At 40.5% G+C, this 18,592-nt stretch overlaps 1 protein-coding gene across 8 annotated transcripts in view; it reads right to left on the bottom strand.

The window, feature by feature from the left end:
• Positions 1 to 18,592, bottom strand: part of ABLIM1 (actin binding LIM protein 1) — a 137,810-nt gene that overhangs the window by 90,149 nt on the left and 29,069 nt on the right. For all 8 annotated transcript variants that reach the window (XM_050337197.1, XM_050337207.1, XM_050337225.1 and 5 more), the window contains 3 exons: positions 16,714 to 16,848; positions 3,002 to 3,185; positions 1,421 to 1,530 (listed from right to left, as the gene is read on the bottom strand). In XM_050337197.1, the coding sequence (XP_050193154.1) occupies positions 1,421 to 1,530; positions 3,002 to 3,185; positions 16,714 to 16,848 (429 nt within the window). Of the gene's footprint in view, positions 1 to 1,420; positions 1,531 to 3,001; positions 3,186 to 16,713; positions 16,849 to 18,592 lie in introns of those variants that run through there.

Raw genomic sequence — 18,592 nt, 5'->3', positions numbered from 1 at the left:
AGCAATTCAAGCACAGATTGTGCAGGAAGTGACTATCCAGCTCTTTTGTTTGCTAACTATCAGACAACTTGAGGGTGTCATTTTCTGGGGGCATTTTGGCACCTGCAGTCACGGATGTGGGGAGTGCCACCCTCCAGGACAGGTGTGCCACCTCTGGAGAACCAGATGTAATGTGATCCAGATTATTCCATGCTGTGGCATTGCTTAGAAAAAGAACATCAGTACTGTCCAAGGTCCCTATGCTGTGCAGTTCCTTGCCAATTATGCCTCCTAAATGTCAGCAATTCACATACAATTGCCACATCATTCCTTTGTCTCAGAAGGATTCTCTGGGTGCCTGAAAAAATTTTTACCTCATAAATACCTAAACTCTTCCTTAACTGATTAAGCCTGTGCATTTTCAGCTCTAAATCTACAGTTATAGTGGAAAAGCATCACTTAACAGACAGAAAGGCACGATAACAAAAAAAGTCTCTCATTTTCCACTTGTCCAAGTGTTTGATTATGTGTTCTCAGGCAAATCAGATAACTTGAGATTCGCTTGACTCCTCTGCCGAGCATAAACACCATCCATCTTTGCCTTTACAGAACACTTTATAATCCTAGGATCCCAAAGCCAAGGACCAGTACAAAATGCACAGTGTCCCCTGAAGGAAAGCAGCATCAACAGAAAACTAGCCAGAGTCACAGGGAAAGCTGTGGCCATTTTGATTTATAAAACTACACTGGGTGAGTGCTGAGTACGATCCCACAGTCAGAGAAAGAATCAGAAATCCCCAAAGATCAAAAAAATTATCTACCAGAGGGTTAACTACCAGAGATTAATATCAGTAATTTACATATTATCTTTAAAAAGTATTAAATCCCAATAGCAAGGCAAGTTAATTTCCCTCCCAAACTTTCTTCTTTCTCTCTCTTTCCCTTAAACTTGGTTTCTGTCTTATTTATCATTGTTTCTTGAGGTTCTGATCACAGTATCATTGTGGTATCAATCCAGTGGAGGCATAATCTTGGTGATACTCCTTTTAAAGGATAATTTAATTAAAGTCTTAAATAGTAGAAGAAAATTAATTTCTTCTGACTTTGTCCTCTTTAGAATATTTAAACCTGCACAGTTATACATGAAAAAAATGTAATCTAAACCTCAGATTTTATCAATTATATACTTCTCCCATGCCTATCAAAGCAAAATCAGCTCTTTTAAAAATCCAGTAATTGGGGAAAAGTCAGTTTTTCATATTGAAATGTATCTCTTCCCACCTGTAGTACCAGGCACCTTAATGAAGAAAAAGAAAAAAAGGAAGGAAAAAATATGGTTCCCACAGATAGTTCACTTTTTTAAAGGTGAATTACATTAGTTGCAACCAAATGTGGATGAGCCTGGGAAAGTGAGAGCCTTCAGAAATTCAGAAATACTTACTGCTTGAGGCAGATAGTTCTCTTGGACTGGAGGACATGGGCTGAGCACACATCTGACAGAGACAGTCCCTTCCATTAAAGGTAACCCGATCTCCTGGTGGAAACGGACGCCTGGAAAGTTAAAGAGAAAAACAAATTTTTGCAAAGGTTATGCCAGAAATTTCCCTCTGTTCCCTGTGCTTGGAGTTTGCTGCCTTCCTCCAGTGCAATCAATATTTTACAGAAACTCGGGCCAAATAGTTTCTGCAATGTGGCCTTGGCAAAGCCAGGCACTGGAAGAAATCCAATCCATGGATGCAAGCAGAGCAGAGGTTAGACTTGCCTTGTATTTTCATTTAAAAAAGGTTATCAAAGTTATTTTATCTGAATAGTAGAGACAGTGAAATCTGCTAAGACACAACAGCTACGTTTATGATGGTCTCAGCAGGATGTTCGTGGATAGCAAATGATACAGAAGAGAACTCAAAGGAAGAATTGGAACTGTTCTTGAGGCTACTGAAGGAATGTGGAGCTAGTCACTCATAAATGTTAAGAATGTGTGTTAGGCAGAAGTTGACATTGCTGTTAACTCTTATTTGGTGCATAAAGCAGAGGATGAATAACAATTTTTAACTCCAAAATTGCTTAACAAAAGAACAGCTGCTAATTTCAACAAACCAAAATGTTTAAGACATTGTCTCCTTTCCACTGCCATTCCTAAGAGGGTCAAAAATAAATCAGCAGCAATACTGCATTTCATTAATCTACTCCAATGACTCATCTTTTGTCCATTCAACATAAAAATATTGATGCAAGTCAATGTACAGAAAACTAATGTCATGTTTCATACTGTATCATCAGGTTTCATGCTGTCCTTGAGAAATAAAACTGAAACATACACATTATACGATTACCAACATGCAGTAAATTCACACACTATTAAAAAACAGAAATACAATCAAAGCACTTTCAATTGAAAAGGTCTTGAAAAATGTCCCAGGCTACAGGACAAAGTACTTCAGCTACTCATCAGAGACAGAGGCTAAAAATGCCACCTTTCTCCCATCCAGAGAGCCTTAGATATCTTCTCTTTTATTTGCTGTAGAACTGAAGACTGGCTCTGCTACTGGGGACAAGAAACAGCATTTGGGAAGAAGAGGGGAAATCACAGTTGTCCCAAAGCCATGTGTCCCTACATGATGTGAAAATGAGTCTCCAGAATGTTTTCAATTGTTCAACTGTTCTCACAGCCCAAATAGCATCCAGAATTTTGCTTTACCTCATTTCTCCAACCAAGCTGGGCCGATCCCCTGAACTCAACTCAACCTATATCCATTATCTCAACATGCAATGCTTAATAATTCCTTCAGGCATGAGGGTAACTTTCTGAGAACAGGGAACTATATGTAACACAGCAGCTGCGTCCCCCAAACAAATGAGTGGCATTTTGAAGACCCTTAAAGTCAGACTTGCAGCAGATCTTTTCCATCCAATTGCTTCCCAAAGAGAAACACATCTTGAGACTTATGTCTCATGGCGACACCTTTTTCCCTGTTCTCCTTGTACTGGGTTCACACCATGCTAGTTGAAAGGGATGACTTACTTGCAAACAGTACAGGCAAAGCAGCTTGGATGGTAAGTTTTTCCCAGAGCTGTCACTACTTCTCCTTCCACGAACTCTCCACAGCCGTTGCAGCGGGTGCCGTACATGCGCTGGTAATCCAAGGTGCAAAGGTATTCCCCGTTCTTGATGAAAAAGCCTCCCTGTGCCAAGTCACACCCACACACTGGAAGGAGAAAATGAACCACACAGATAGATTAGAAAAATATACTTACTAAGGATGTCATCTGCTGACAAGTGAGATGGCCCTGGTGCTCTTTCTCCCTTCTATCAGATTTTTGCTTTTTCCTCCTGTCACTACATGCCTTGACATCCCAGGACATGGCTGGTGTTCTCTGGCTAAAGGAGAGTTTGTAATGAAGATTCTCCTTGTCTACATAATCATAACTTCCATGTGCTTGGTCCTCAGTTACCAAGACCTCAGTTACCAAGACCTCAGTTACCTTGCATCATCCAGTTAATCGTGTTATCACAGTTATCTGTACCAATGCAATCTTACTTCCACTTCTGGGGATGGATGTGAGCAAAAGAAAATACATTATTCCATAAATAGAACAGATTTTACTATTTTTTTCACACTAGCATACATTTTTTATGCAACCACATCCTTTAAGAAGCTTTCAAGGTGTTGATTCTTCCAGAAAAAAAATTAATATTATTGTAACGTAGCCTGGTTTAGATTAACTACTCCAGTCCCTAGGAAGCACTGAGCTGTTTCACCATTGCTGCACCAATACTTTTAGTTTTGTTTTTAAAAGTATGGTCTTTGAAATATTCAGGGTGATTTTACATTATTAATTTAGACATAAATATTGGGAGAAAGCTGCAGTGAAGAGGCAGTCAAACATTCAAAATTTAGCCACATCTCCACTATATAGACTTCATGACAAATGCAACCAAACTATATGACAGTATATTGAACACCAAATAAAGTCAATAGAAGATTATTCACACCTGTATTCTGAACAAATCAATATCCTAAGAACTACTGTTACCTTTGAGTGCCTAATCTGAATTGATTCACTTTAGTCTTTTATACACCATATTCCCTGTACTTCATGAATTGGGTAAACAACTCTAATATTTGGATAGAGACTTGTGTCCAAGTACAAATTCATTGGGAAAAATAATTGTAAAAATAAAAGAGTGAAGAACCACTCAAGGATTTCTGTGACTTGGCAGTTTTTCCACTGTAAGACACTTACCCAAACCAAAACACATCACAGCCAGGCTCCTGTTTTGCCCTAAGAAAATACTCACAGTGCTAGGTTGGCATTTCTGGTCAACACAGAGACAGAAAGCAATCCTGCCTATAACAGCCAAATCCCATGAAGAGAAAGTGCCATGGGAGATGGCAGATTGAATTTCACACTGTGCCTTTAGCTTGGATTGAACAAAGAACTTGAAACTACCTACTCAGTGTCCCTCAGCAGCACCAAAAACTTATATGCAGCTGCTCCCAGGTATTTTAGTTTCAGCCACTCCTACTGCTCCTCTGTATATTGCTGTATCTGTGTAATTCAGTAAGAGAAATCACTCTTCACAGCAGGCTAGGACTTTGGCTTAACTCTGCAAGCAATTCCATCTCATCCCTCTTCAAAACATTCAAGTACATTTAGATCAAGTATCAGAAATATTGTATATCAGAAATTCTGATTATTAAGGAAAAATAAATAAGAAGCATTCTAGGTCCCTGTAGTTACAAAGTCCTTGAAAAATTAAAATACACAATACAGAAAGATTATCAGGGGAACTGGGTTCAATTCTTCTTTCTGCCACAAGTCCCAAGCACAATATTGTGCCCAACATTCTTTGTCTGTTTCCCAGCCCTGGAGATCTAATGACTGTTACCACAATAATAACTACCAGAACAACAGTAAACAGTATATACCATAGTGCAGCTTAGAATTAAAGCAGTATCAGTACTAGTATTTTTCCAGTTTCACATTTCTGCATAGAACAATGATAATATTCCACGTGCAAACAAATTAAATTTCATGGTGGCATTAAATCCTCAAGCACCCAAAACTCAATTACAAGTGACTGAGAAGAATTACAAAGAACCACTGTTAAGGCTCTACTATAATGCTCCAAAATGTTCCAAGCTGGTTTTTAGGTACACCTCCAGAAGAAAAAACAAAGACAAAACCACACATCTTTCATTCCTTCATTTTCTTCTACTGATATCCATTTTGTTTAAAATATTAATTTCAAACTAATGGCACAGTATCTTGTAACCATAAGGCAGAAACCACTGTGACCTCCACACCGCATCACCTTGGACTCTTCCTGAGTTGGGCACCACACAGTAACTTTCCACTGCAGGTCCAGAGGCGAGGCCTAAGCCTACTTAAATAGGTTTGCTTCTCTAAGTTACTCTGGGTGGATCCTTACAATTAAATCATAGAGTAACTGAGAATTCTGCTTTAATGTCGGAAGGTTGTTAGGGATTACTTCAGTATTCAGACTATTACATCCTGTGGTTACAGTGTATGAAGTGGAGTATGGTCACTGAGTGGTCAATAACAGATGCTTCAGAAGCTGTTAAATTTCATAAAGAGCTAGTCATGTGTCCGTGCAATTATTTAAATCACATTTTTAATTTAACTTGTAGCTTTAACATCCAAGTCTATATCCATTTCTGCCTCAAGCTGAAGTCGCTCAGCATGCTGCTGTGTCTGCCTCAGAAGCTGCATATATGAACTCTCTGGCTCTTTACTATGGTCCCCAGTTCTACCAATGAGTCACTTTTTGGAGAACTCATTCGGTCATTGCAGCCCTCTTTACCTGCCAAGGGAGTGGTCCAATAAGCTGGGATGATCAAAAGGAACATTCAATGCCATCTCTGTGCCAGCTTCTTCTGAAAATCCAGTTTCAATGTATCATACAGAGGTCTGTGGCAGACCATAGCTTGCAAAAAACACTACAGACTTTGAATGAGAGGGTTCATGCACTCACAATTATTGGCTCTACCCTCTTGCATGCATTGCTACAGAGATTCAAGCCTTCTGACAAAAGTGGGGGCCAAATTATTTGGCAAGTCTTTTGAAGACAGTAATTACTATTACTAAAAAGAAGCTTCCTCTATCACCCTTTTCTTTCTTTGGAAGTCTCCTTTCCACCCAATCTCTAATTCATTTTGTCAATAACTCAGAATTTCTGAGTTAAAGTCTCTCATACTGGCAAGCCATGAATTCAGGCATGAGCAGAAGTGAGCCACCAGCAGACTCATCATCTTTGGCATTCTCACACCAATCTGAAGGAATTAAAGACTAACCCTGGCACCCCCACATTACAAGGGATTTTTGCAGTCGACTTAGCATATGTGTTCCTATCACTAATCACAGCTCTAAGCCACATGGGCAAAACAAGGGTCACCCAGACTGTTAACATCCATGGTTGGAAAAACACTGTTCCAGCCTGCTGCTTTCACTTTGAGTCAGAGATAAAATCAGAAAGGACAAACATGACTGTATCCACACTTGGTGTACAATGTGGTGTGCAACAGGGAAAGGATTTAAACAGGTTTTTGTTCTCCTTTTTTCTGCTTTTGGCAACTGTGCAGAAGTTGTGGTTCGGACAATACAACCCTTCAAGCTGAAACATCGTGCCTTAACACACATATTTATGACCACTGTAGAAGTAACACAGAAAAGGTGTACAAATTGTGATTGTTTTTTATGAAAAAGAAAGACCATATGCCCAGCAACATTCATGCCACAGAACAGCAGAGGCAATGAAGAGAAATCAGCTGTGAACATATGTACAACACATCCTAAAGGTGTGACCTAAGCAATTGCTGTGATACACGTACCATGTCATCAAAGAAAAATTTATACCTAAATGATGACAGTTAACAGGAAATGTCAAACTATATTCTTCTTGGTTTTTCCTATACTGATGGGAAAAACAGCTTTGAAAGAATTACTTCATGGAGCCAACAGTGATGCACAAATCACATTTGAGAAGGCAAAATGCAAGAGGTATTCCATAAACATCCATCACATGGAAATACTTCTACAGGAGAGTAACATTTCACCAAGATTATTCCTTCTCAGTATGATGGAAGATATTCTGTTGACATTACCAAGATCTCCCTTCTAAAACAGGAGACACTGGGGAGCATTTCTATTCCCTACAGTACCACAAGCATAGAGACAAAAAAAAAAAAAAAATCAGCATTTTTCTTTAAATGAGAAAATAAAACCATTATCTTCAAAAGCTCCAGGAGGAACTCAGCCTTTTTTCAGAGTCTGTATATCAAAGAATTTCATATTACAAACAAACCATCCTGCCTCTCTTGTGAATGGAATAAGCTGGCATACAGTTCTGCCTCCCACCGTATGGAAAACACCCACCTGCCAGCTTTTTCTGTCTTGAACTACTCTCTGGAGCTACTATTTTGCATCCTTAAAGGACAAAAGGATTGGAGACACTGTCAGTGCTTCTGTCAGCTCTCAAAGCTGCAGGGTCTATGTGTGCAAACCTGGGGTATTATGACAAAAGGTCAGGATTGCTCAAGAGCAACCCAACTGCCTGGGATCTCCAAGGGACCAGGACCATTCTTAAGATGAGTCACTTCCAAGCTTTAACAGAGATGATGAAAATGAATAGATCAGATTTTTTTCAAAGAGAATGGAAGCAGGATTTGATCCTACTGAGCATTATGTAGGATTTCCTCAGGCTTATTGTCAGTGAGAGCTGAAAAACCAGGCCCTTGGTAAAATAACTGTATGTTGATGTTAAGTAAAAACTGTTTCAACACTGAAGAAACAAAACCACACAAGAAGACTCTATGAGAGAGGGCTCTCAGTTTGCAGAAGTGAATGCTATTTATTAAGAAAAGTCTAATGATCTGCTTTGCTACCATGCATTAAATAAGGTGCAAATTCAATTTCCTGTTGGGGTTTTATTTCTTCCTTGTATTTCTAAGCTTCATAGAATAATGGAGCTGTTCTCAAGCAGGGAAATATTCATACAACAGCTATTCTTAGGGCATAATGGATCTCTTGTTTGCAGGTAGAAAGGAATTTGGCATCGTTTCAGTTTATCACTAACATCCAAACAAATACACAGGAAAAATCTGTTTCTTTTTCCGTGCCACAGTTTAACAAATCCCATATTGAGGAAAGCAAGGTTCATGTTCTTATTAAAGTTTAAAGTTTCTGCATTTCAAATGAACTCTTTCTTTGCCTTTTATTCCTCATATTGACACTTTTCTTGAGGGCATAAGTCATTTAAAGAAAGAATATACATCGAACTATCATCAGAAGACCACATGAGAATGATAAATCTCAGAAGCCACGCTGCAGCACTACCATTGCAGAGAGATGGCAAGGCACCACTAAGTAACAGAAATCCTGGTGATCATTTGCAACACTCCCATCACCGGAGGCTTTTTCTGTCATACACTGATGAGAGATATATAAATACCTCCTGAGCAAAAGATAAGTTTGCATTTCTCCCCTCTTCTCCTGAACTGGTCTGAGATCCCCCTGGGAGCCATCCTCTAGCCTCCAGTCAGGCTTTTCTTCTCTTCCCTTGAAAAATCCTGACCCTCCATTTCAAGCATCCTGCCTGCACAAGCACTGAGTGCCACTGTCATTATGACACAAGTAATTCTCAGTGGGGTACTTGAGTGAAGCCCCCGGGCATATAATGCAAGCACTCACCCAAGTGAAACCTAAAGTGATGTTTTAACTTGATCAACTTCCCAATCAATGCCATGACACTGCCTTCAGTCCTTCAGTCTTCGGTTTTCTCCTTAACACAGGAGGTACAAACCACACCACACAGAGAAACAGTCTCTATGCATATATTTCAGTCTTTCTAGCAATCTAACAGCCAATAGCTCATACCTGAGCCCAGCAGCAAGCAAACAGCTGTATGTAATGTAGCAGTGTGACAGCTTCCCCTCTTCGCCACCAATGTTTCATGCACCAGGATGGGAACAATGGCAGGAATCATTCAACCATTTAAAACACCTTTCACATTAGACTAAGCACGAGGTAGAGATCAAAGTCATTTATGGGTCTGTGGGAAATGAACCTTGAAGAAAATGCAATCAGTGGAAAAATGTCAAAGTTTAGCCTGGGACAGCTTGACTGTAACTATCTAGATGAGAGTTCTCTCTAAAAAGATTTTAAATAAGCAAAGCAAGATTGTAAGAATAGGACAAAACCAAACCTTATCCAAGTCCGGCAAATGAAGGATGCATTGACAACAAACCCAAGGAATTTTCTGTACTCTCATAAGGATGCTCTGCCCCACTAATCAAGCACCTGTAAAGCATCCTTCAGGCCTCTACTTTCAAAGGGATCCAGCAACTTTTTCAAAATCTGACATGGCATCTGTCAGCATTGGTCAACATCAGCCAAGCAGTGCAATTAATTGCATTTCCTGTCAAATGTTGGGTCACTGAAAGAGACCTCAAGCCCAGCTAAACTAAGATCAGTATCAACTAATTGTCATCAATAGTATTCTAATCCCAAGTCACACCCTGTGCCTGAGAGTATCAGCCAAATGCTCCTTGAGCTCTGGCAGGCTTGGTGCTGTGAGCACTGCCCTGGGGAGCCTGTTCAGTGCCCAGCCACCCTCTGGGTGAAGAACCTCTTTCTAATATCCAACCTAAACCTCCCCTGACACAACTTCAGGTCAATTCCCTCGGGTCCTGTCCCTGGTCACCACAGAGAAGAGATCAGTGCCTGTCCCTTCTCCTCTTCAGAATGGGAAGAAACTGAACCTGAAGTGAAATACCAATAGGTATCACTGCAAGAACAAGAACAGCCTTCCAGATAGAGCAGCTAAGAGATGCAAATGCAGAAATGGCAATTACTCTCACAGCTATAACTGAGCCTCGCTTCATGTCAAGCTACCTGAATGGATGAATTCACATCTGAATCTCATTTCCTGACATGGGAGAAATTTTAACCTCTGTTAGCTTCCCAGAAACAACAGAATCCCATTTCTCCACTGTTCAAACCTGATTTGCTGTCCTTAAACTTACCCTCCCTCCTTTGGTCTCCCTGTGCACACAGAAAACAGTGTGCCCCCCTCTTTTCACTTTTTCACTAGATTTGTGTACTAATCTCTTCAGCAACAAGTATTTCTCTTTCATTTTCACTCTTAAAATCTCAACCTAATCTTCCTCATGTCCTTCTGTGGCACTTTCTACCACAGATAAAGGATGCAGAGTTATAATCCTCCAAGATCTTCAGTCAGATCCCCAGAGTCCCAAGCATTCAAACCAGGATACTGTAACATTTCTGTCCTTTTTGTTTTTATTTTCCTGTTAAAGCATTTCAGTCTCATATCTATCAAAGTTTTATATTTTAATGACTAGAAGTGACCTTTTCTTTAAATGAAAGCCAAAGCACTCAGGTTTAGGAGGGAAAAAAAGAAAATACAAACACTCTTGTTAAAAATCAAAAGACTTAATAATGTTAAAGGCTGTTTCAATAACCAAGCTGAGAAGGGGAGTTCACAAGCTTCTTCAGAAGTATTCGTGGAAATGCAGAGATCTTTTCAAGCACTGCATGGGATATCTACTGCCAGAATGTCCTCATATTTAAACTTTCCATCCACTCTGAACTATTTATAGCATTAATTACCCAGCAGCCAGTTTGCAGCCTCCTCCTGCTGCCACTGAAAGAATCTGATGACAGATCAAAGGTCAAAGAACTAATGATTTAAAAAGCATTCCAACTGTTGATATAGTGTCTGCTTACATGACCTCAACTTCTTCCCAGTCCTTCAAGGGAGGAAGATGCAGTTCAAAGTCAAAATGTAAACTTAGGAACCCTCCCCCTTCCCTGTCGACCTCACTGAACTGCAGATGATGTAGTCTTGAAAACCCATCACATTAAAAAACTCAGACCTGTACCTGGAACTTAAACATACCACAGAGGATTCTGGAAGTACATACTGATGTGGGCTTTCCTAAATAAGCTTGAAAGATATCTAACTCAAAGGAGGAAAACTAGCACGTTTATTCCATAATTAAGAAACTGCTTTATGCTGATTTATAACAACGTTTTAATAGAAGCTAAAAGTTTTTTCTCAGTGGAATACTCTAGGATTTTGGAATGCTTCCTGGATGCCAAGACTTGGTTTGGCCTTATAATTAGCAAGATTATTAGCAGGTAATTGCCTTTTGATATTTTATATCACTATAGCACTTAAAACATTCGTACACAGTGAAAAATTTCCACCTGGCATGGCTTAATCAAATTATAGACTTTTATGCCTCACAGTTGTGGCTGCCCCATCTGTGGTAGTGTTCAAGGCCAGGTTGGACGGGGCTTTGAGCAACCTGGTCAAGTGGCAGGTATCCCTGCCCATGGCATAGGGGTTGGAACTAAGTGATTTTAAGGTCCCTTCCAGCCTTAAACATCCTATGATTCTATGACAGTGAGGGCTAGAAAACTGTAGGACACCATCTATATTCTTATGGTAGGACTGCTTATTTATGAGATTAAATATTTTTTAGTTTATATTACCATATGGACGTTTTGCAATTTATATCCAACATCAAGAACAAGGTCTATTTGAAATACTCCTACTACAAATACTACACTGCCTTGTTAAGGTAATGCAACTGATCTCTACAAGTACCAAAATCAAGCTATGTAAACTTTTACATTGTTACTATGAAAGCTTAAAGCTTTTTTTGTTAAGCAATACAGTGTACTGAAACCAGCATTTCCCTCTAGCCCAGGAGATGAATCACAGGCTTAATAATAAAGCCTTATTATAGCAATTTTTCTACCCTCAAAGTTTCCTCTCCTAGTACATGGATAGGGTAAAATGAACTGTTATCAACTGACAATGGTAACAAATTATCATTTGTATCAGATCACAATTTAAATTGAGATATTAAAATCTCTGCTCATGCACAGCATAATTTAGGGCCTGTTCCCACACACAGTTACATATGGAACAGCACTGCAGTGAGTAGTCTTAGTTTTTCCAGAAAGGTTATCCCTGTACATACTTACAAAAAACTTTTTACTTCTTCATAAGCTACTAATTCATTCTTGTTAATGTTAAAACCAGTGATGTCTCCAGCTCAATCTGCTCTCCCTCCAACCTTCTCATTTAACCTTCCCTCCTCTCAGCCTGCTGCTTCCACTGCCTGGTAGACATTAAAAATGTGGTATGGTAAGTGTAGTGTATTCCTACTAAAACAGACTTACAACTGGAGGTAACAAAGAATCCAATTAAATTTGCAATTGTAACACAAACCAGTGTAAATCCTTAGCAAGGCAAGTGACTTTGTTATAAAAAAGCAAAAGACAACTGCTCTGAATTGTGCTCTAAGAGCTGCACTCCTAAATCTCTCTTATCCCTCCCCTGTCCATCATTCCCTTGTTAACTCCAGCTCCGAGTCAGCTGCTGCCTGCCTGACATTCTTTGCCTATCAGGGGGCCGGCAGAGCTCACCTTCCTGGGGACAGCCACACCATTTTCAGCTCTTTGTTTTTCTATCAGCGCTTATCAGGAGCCACAAATAGAACTGGCCAGCCTTGCCGGGCAGATAGGACACACCAGCTGGACACTCGTGGCTCTCAACAGGGAGAGTCACAGCGAGGTGCATCTTATCGTGGGGGCACGGGAACACGTCTGTCCATAGAGGTTTCACCTGTCATCTCTGTCAGGAGGATGTTACTCTGTTCTGAAAAAGATTCCAGAGATGGATGGAGCACCAAACTACAGGGGACGACGACTGTCCGATCACATTACATGACACATGAGCATGTCCTGGGCTGGCTGATGCAGCACGGAGACTGAAGTCACCGTGTTCCTTCAGTGCAACAGCCACCACTGACATGCATGCCGAGCAGTCCTGGAGTGCCTAAGAGTCTCTGACATAACCTAGGGAAGCAGCACTACAGCATGATGTAAACACAAAGTTGAGAGCATGGATGGCATTAAAAAAAAAAAAAAAAAGGAAATACGTACAGAGCGAAGAACAGGATCACACTGAAACTCTATACAACTATACAACTACTGTGACAGCTTTATGAGGAAATGGATTTTTTCAGCATCTTCTAAGTCTATAGGCAAAAGTTTCAACACTTTCAGCAGGTATGAAAACAGTCAGACAAGTATGAGCTTGTTTGAGGCTTTCAAGCTGCAGATGTACGAGTTGAAGTCTCAAGAGCAAAGTTTAGTATACAAAAAAGAGACAATGAAGCCACCTGTAGATGCAGCTGATAAGTTCTGTCCCAGTATCAGCTGTTTTCTTTAGCTAACAACATACTGTATAAACCGAGGAGGGTCTAACTCCACCTCCTGTGGAGTCACAGTCATGTCAAATTAAAAACTCATCAGACGAAGAGGAAAAAAAACCCAAACACTTACTTGAACAGCTGTGTGCCACTTGTATGAAGCATATGGTCAGACAACATGCAATATAAGTAAATAACTATCTGGTTTAAACAAAAATTGCATTCACTTGAATAAGAGAGGCAAACAGTGCACAAGATCTGCAGCTCGGGTATAAGATTCAAAACAGGATTTGGAGCAACCTCCCATACACACCCCTTTCCTTTCTTTCATTGAAAGACAACTGAACTCTAAACAGACAACACTCCCTGGCAAACCCAACTAATAACACACAAACTGAATGAACAGCATGGGGAAAGTCTCTTACGATTCAGCACTGGCACTCTCAGTTCAAACTGGAATGTGCAGATACTACAACCAACAGAAGCCACACTGTGATCTAGCCTCTACTAAACAAGAAGTGAACACATAAACCTTTCACAAACTCAGATTTTCCTTAAAAAGTTAATTATACAAATCATAGTTTCACTTGCATGATATTTCTATACCTCTCCTTTCTCTGGTGATCTTCATGTAAACAGTCATGAGACAGATAATATTACAGAATATTAAAGCATCATTAGATGGAAATACTTCCACAAACAGAAGCCAAAATGAGTTTAGATATTGCTCTAGGGTAGGGGAAAAATTGTATCCTAGTAAATCCAACCAACAGAATAGTCAAAGCAAAAAAGCAGCGACTAAACCCCCCAAAATTGCAAGATTAATGTGGTGCATTCATCAGGACAACAATTCCAGAGCCCTATTTCGTCTCATCTGCCCCCTTGCTTCATCAGAGGTCCTAAGCACACTGTTTGCTGCCTGGTCTGAATTAGCATTCTCCTTCATGAGTCAAAGGGTCTCAGCTGGCCTGATGCTGAAAAATATCCTAATCCAGTGTCTTCTGTAAATTGAGTCAACTACTCACTTCAGGCAGAAACAAGAAAAGAAACAATTGCTGGCTTTGAACTGCTAAAGGATTATACAGCATCAAGTACTGCTTGAAATACAGCAACCGTGATAGAGAAAGAGATACACATTTCCCCAAGCATTTCAGAAATAGTGCAGATTGTGCTCCTCACTGCCTTCCACAATGGGTTGATGACATTCCAGTTTGGCACAGATGAAACATGTTAATATTGAGGAGAAAGTTAAGCATTTTTTGAGTTATTTAACGGTATTTAATTAAAAAACACAGGTAACAAACATAATTTCTTAGATTCTAGCCATTCATTTTTCAACATGCAAATAACTCAAGTGACTTTTAGTAACATAGGAAAACAACTATTTCTGTTTTCTGCTATATTCCATGTATTCAGGAAGCAGAAGAACAGAGAAATCAAACTAACTATACTATTCCACCCACGTTTATAACATGAAAAATATAACTGAAACCCAGGAACTGGGCTTGAGGCACTTCACAAAGTCTGGATCTGCAGTACACGTGCTAGATATGGATTTTCAGAAAAGGTAAGAGGTGTAATAGAAGTCAAAACCCACATAGTACAGATTGTGCTACTCTGTTTTAGTTGCTCAGTTACTCTGATTTGCTCCAGCCCCTTTCTCCATGTTTGCCACCAGCTCGGCCACATTCACCTGGAGCCCTTTCACTGTATCTCTCCTGTGCTGTGCTGGAACTGAATGCAGGAGGTGCTTCCCTTGTTCCACATGGGCCTGTGTATTTCTCCTTATTCTCACCTTTCATCCCACGTACTGTGGTTACCTAATTCAGCCAGCGCTGCGTTGTTGTTCATTAAACAGAAACTGTATGGAGGAGTCAGGATTGCCTCCTGCTCCAGAACAACCATCTTCAAAGGCCATGAATTCACAAAGCATAGTTCTACAATTATTTAACGCTTCATTAAACCTCTTTTTTTGTAAAAAAACACAGTGAGTCTTTGTTGTGGTCACAGAGGGCTCAGTGGTATGAGCTGGAGCTGCCGAGAGCCCTTCAGGTCCTCGCCCTGTGGAATGGGCCACTCTCCCCCCTTTCCCAAGGCAGCTCCACAGCCCAAAGCCTTAGAACCCTTTTGAAGAACTGGGGCTGACAGGAGGCAAAGCTCTTCCCATAACACAGCTGCCTTACACACACAACCAAATGGGGCTCCAAAACAGGCGACGCCTCCATAAAAGTGTGCATCCCAGAAAATCCTAGCCTATCGGAGAGGGAGGCCCAGAGACTCAAAAGCATGGAAGACCAAGCTTAATTCACTGTTTGGCAAATGTATGAAAACTGATTGTCCAGATAGAACTGCATGAAATAAATAAAACTGCAAATAAAATTAAAAAGAGCGAATGCTTCTTTTACTTCTTTTATTTCTTTCAGGTACAATTTTCTATTGTTTAGCTTGCACCCAGTGTACAGTAGAAAAGAACAAGAATGAATACATAAGTATTCAGAACAGTATGTGCTGGTCCAAGTCTTTGAGTCAGCAGTGCCCTGGCAGCCAGGAGGGCAACCACATCCTGGGGGACATCAGGCAAAGTATCAGCCGGTCAAGGGAGGTGATTGTCCTGCCCTGCTCTGCTCTGGGGTGGCCTCACCTTGAACATTGTGTTCAGTTTTGGTCACCACCATATAAGAAAGATATTAAGCTCTCAGAGAGCATCCAAAAGAGGGCAAAGAATACGGTGAAGGGCCTTGAGGGGAAGCTGTGTGAGGAGCAGCTGAGGGCATTTGGTCTGTTCAGCCTGGAGAAGAGACTGAGGGGAGACCTCATTGCAGTTGCAACTTCCTCGTGAGGGGAAGAGGAGGGGCAAGCACTGATCCCTTCTCTGTGGTTACCAGGGACAGGACCTGAGGGAATTGACCTGAAGTTGTATCAGGGGAGGTTTAGGTTGGGTATTAGAAACAGGTTCTTCACCCAGAGGGTGGCTGGGCACTGAACAGGCTCCCCAGGGCAGTGCTCACAGCACCAAGCCTGCCAGAGCTCAAGAAGCATTTGGACAATGCTCTAAGGAACATGTTGTGACTCTTGGGGATGGTCCTGTGCTGGGCTAAGAGCTGGACTCAGTAATCCTTGGGGGTCCCTTCCAACTCATGATATTCTGTGATTCTTTGACTTTCACTGGTAGCAAATTCATCCTCCCCACCCAATAGAACCAAATGTCTCATGTAATTCAATTAAACGGTAGATGTTTGCATAATGAGTTTGTTCTGTGCGGTGCCAATCACCTCGCTGCTTGTGCATGTGTGATTCAGCCATTCCACCTCCTTTCTTGACCCTCCTTACCCTCAAACCCTTCAGGTACTGAGCGAAGACAATGTCTGTGACTGGCAGATTGCAGGAAGCGCAGCCTCTCATCACTGGTTCAAGGTACCAGTGCATAAACAGACTCATTTCTAACAGATCAATATTCAGGTCTTACCTTTGCAGGTGAAACATTTGATGTGGAAGTGTCTGGCCTGAACACGGAGAACTTCACCTTTACATGGCTCCCCACATTTATGGCAGTGGATGACCGGCTTTTCAGAGGGGTGGTGAGGCTCCTGAGGGTGGGCCACTGTAAAACAAACAAACAATACTTTCAACCCAAACAAAAGAATATTTTTCTCCTGTGCATAACTCTGTGTTCTCAGACACTTTTCATCATGATACAAATGTATCTGGTCACATTTTAGGCTCATCTAAAAAGTCACCATCAGTTTATCTAAATACAGTCTTTTCATAAACCAGTTAGTTTAAGCCATTTACATCAACTACTACCTCTTTCCACTGAGGCTGCCATGGAAAGACGAGGAAAAACTCTCCCCACAGTTTCAGTGCCATAGAGCATTTCAGAATGCCTACAATTTTCTTTCCAAGAACATGAAGAAGGAACAAGAACTGAGCTAATTTAATCCAAGAAATAACATAATCTAACCAAAAAGGATTAAAGGAAAGCAATGCCAAATCAAGTTCTGGGAAACCAGATGAACCAGGCAGTCTATATGAAATGACTACACTAAACATAAACTACAAACATCTCCTTTTTGCTACAGCAGATACAATACCTAATACAGGGAAAGCACTCCTGAAGAGAAAAGAAGACAACATTATTTATTTCTACTCCTATTAATTCTAGCAGAAATTCCTCTCTGCATTCAAATTAGAGATACTGTGAGTAGGCAGAAATTACCAAAGTATATGCAATATAGTCAGGGAGACAATTCCAAGTAGTGGTAATCAGCCATCCAACTGCCCTTAGCAGAGCTTGGATAGGAACAGGAAAGGTTTGAGTATTTCATAATAATTGTCATAATAAAAGTTTAATTGCTCCACATTTGGCTACTGTAAAACACGTTTAACTTTCTCTTCAGATGTGTCTTCTGGCAGCTTGGGGCTCCAACAGAAATGCATGGGTGTAAACTAGAGCAAGATTTAATCTCAACTGTACCATTTGAAGTGGAAAGTATTACCCAGAATATTCCCAAACAAACCTATGTTCCTTCAATTCTCCCTCCCACATCCCATTCTAGTAGTAGAAAGTTTGCCTCCTTCTAACATTGTTCTCAAACTAGTGGTGCTCATCAGAACATCTCAGAGAAAACATATGTCTACCCACGCCTTTGTCTTTTACCATTCCTGTCCTACTTTTCCTGGCCTGCAAAGGACTGAGCGCTGATACAGCTACATCACTCTCACTGTCACTGAGAAGCATCTTCATTATTTTATTTTGGAGTTTTCTGGAGATCTCTTCCTTTCCTGATCAATTCCTGACATCGCCCCACCAGGACTATGCAGTTTTTCAGGTTGCTGCTTATGCAGCAATAAAAGAGATACCTGGCTCATTCCTCCCCTTCTTCAGTGAATTTCTAGCAATTTCTAAACCCATCACTTCATGAATTCCTTCTGTATTACTCTCCTATATAAATGCCTCAATGAAGAAATGCTGCTATCATTCTGTACATAAATACAAGATTAATAATAAAAAGCCTAATATGTGATTAGGGGAGAAACAGCATCAAGATCAAAGAATAACAAATATTCTAAGTAATTTCTGTTATAAGTCCAGCCAAACTAATATGGTAGCTGTTATTTTGTTCTTACCATCACCACCCACACCTCCCACCCCAAACTTCAAAGAAAATGAATGGCTGAATTCTTCTACTCATGCTCAAAGTTTTTAATACCCTCTCCTCTGGTAGCCTCATTTCAACTATTTCCCTTGAGCAGTTACTCAGCCCATCCTGGTGAACAGAATGCAGCTGGTAATGCCAACCAGTATTTCAATTAGGAGCTCCAGTGAAGAGCCCAGTGAATGCCTC

This window comes from Myiozetetes cayanensis, unplaced genomic scaffold, assembly GCF_022539395.1.
Source record: "Myiozetetes cayanensis isolate MyiCay16 unplaced genomic scaffold, myiCay2020 scf10, whole genome shotgun sequence".
NCBI classification, from domain to species: Eukaryota; Metazoa; Chordata; class Aves; order Passeriformes; family Tyrannidae; genus Myiozetetes; species Myiozetetes cayanensis.
Note: the sequence above shows the minus strand (reverse complement) of the source record. Positions and strands in the feature narration are given on the sequence as shown.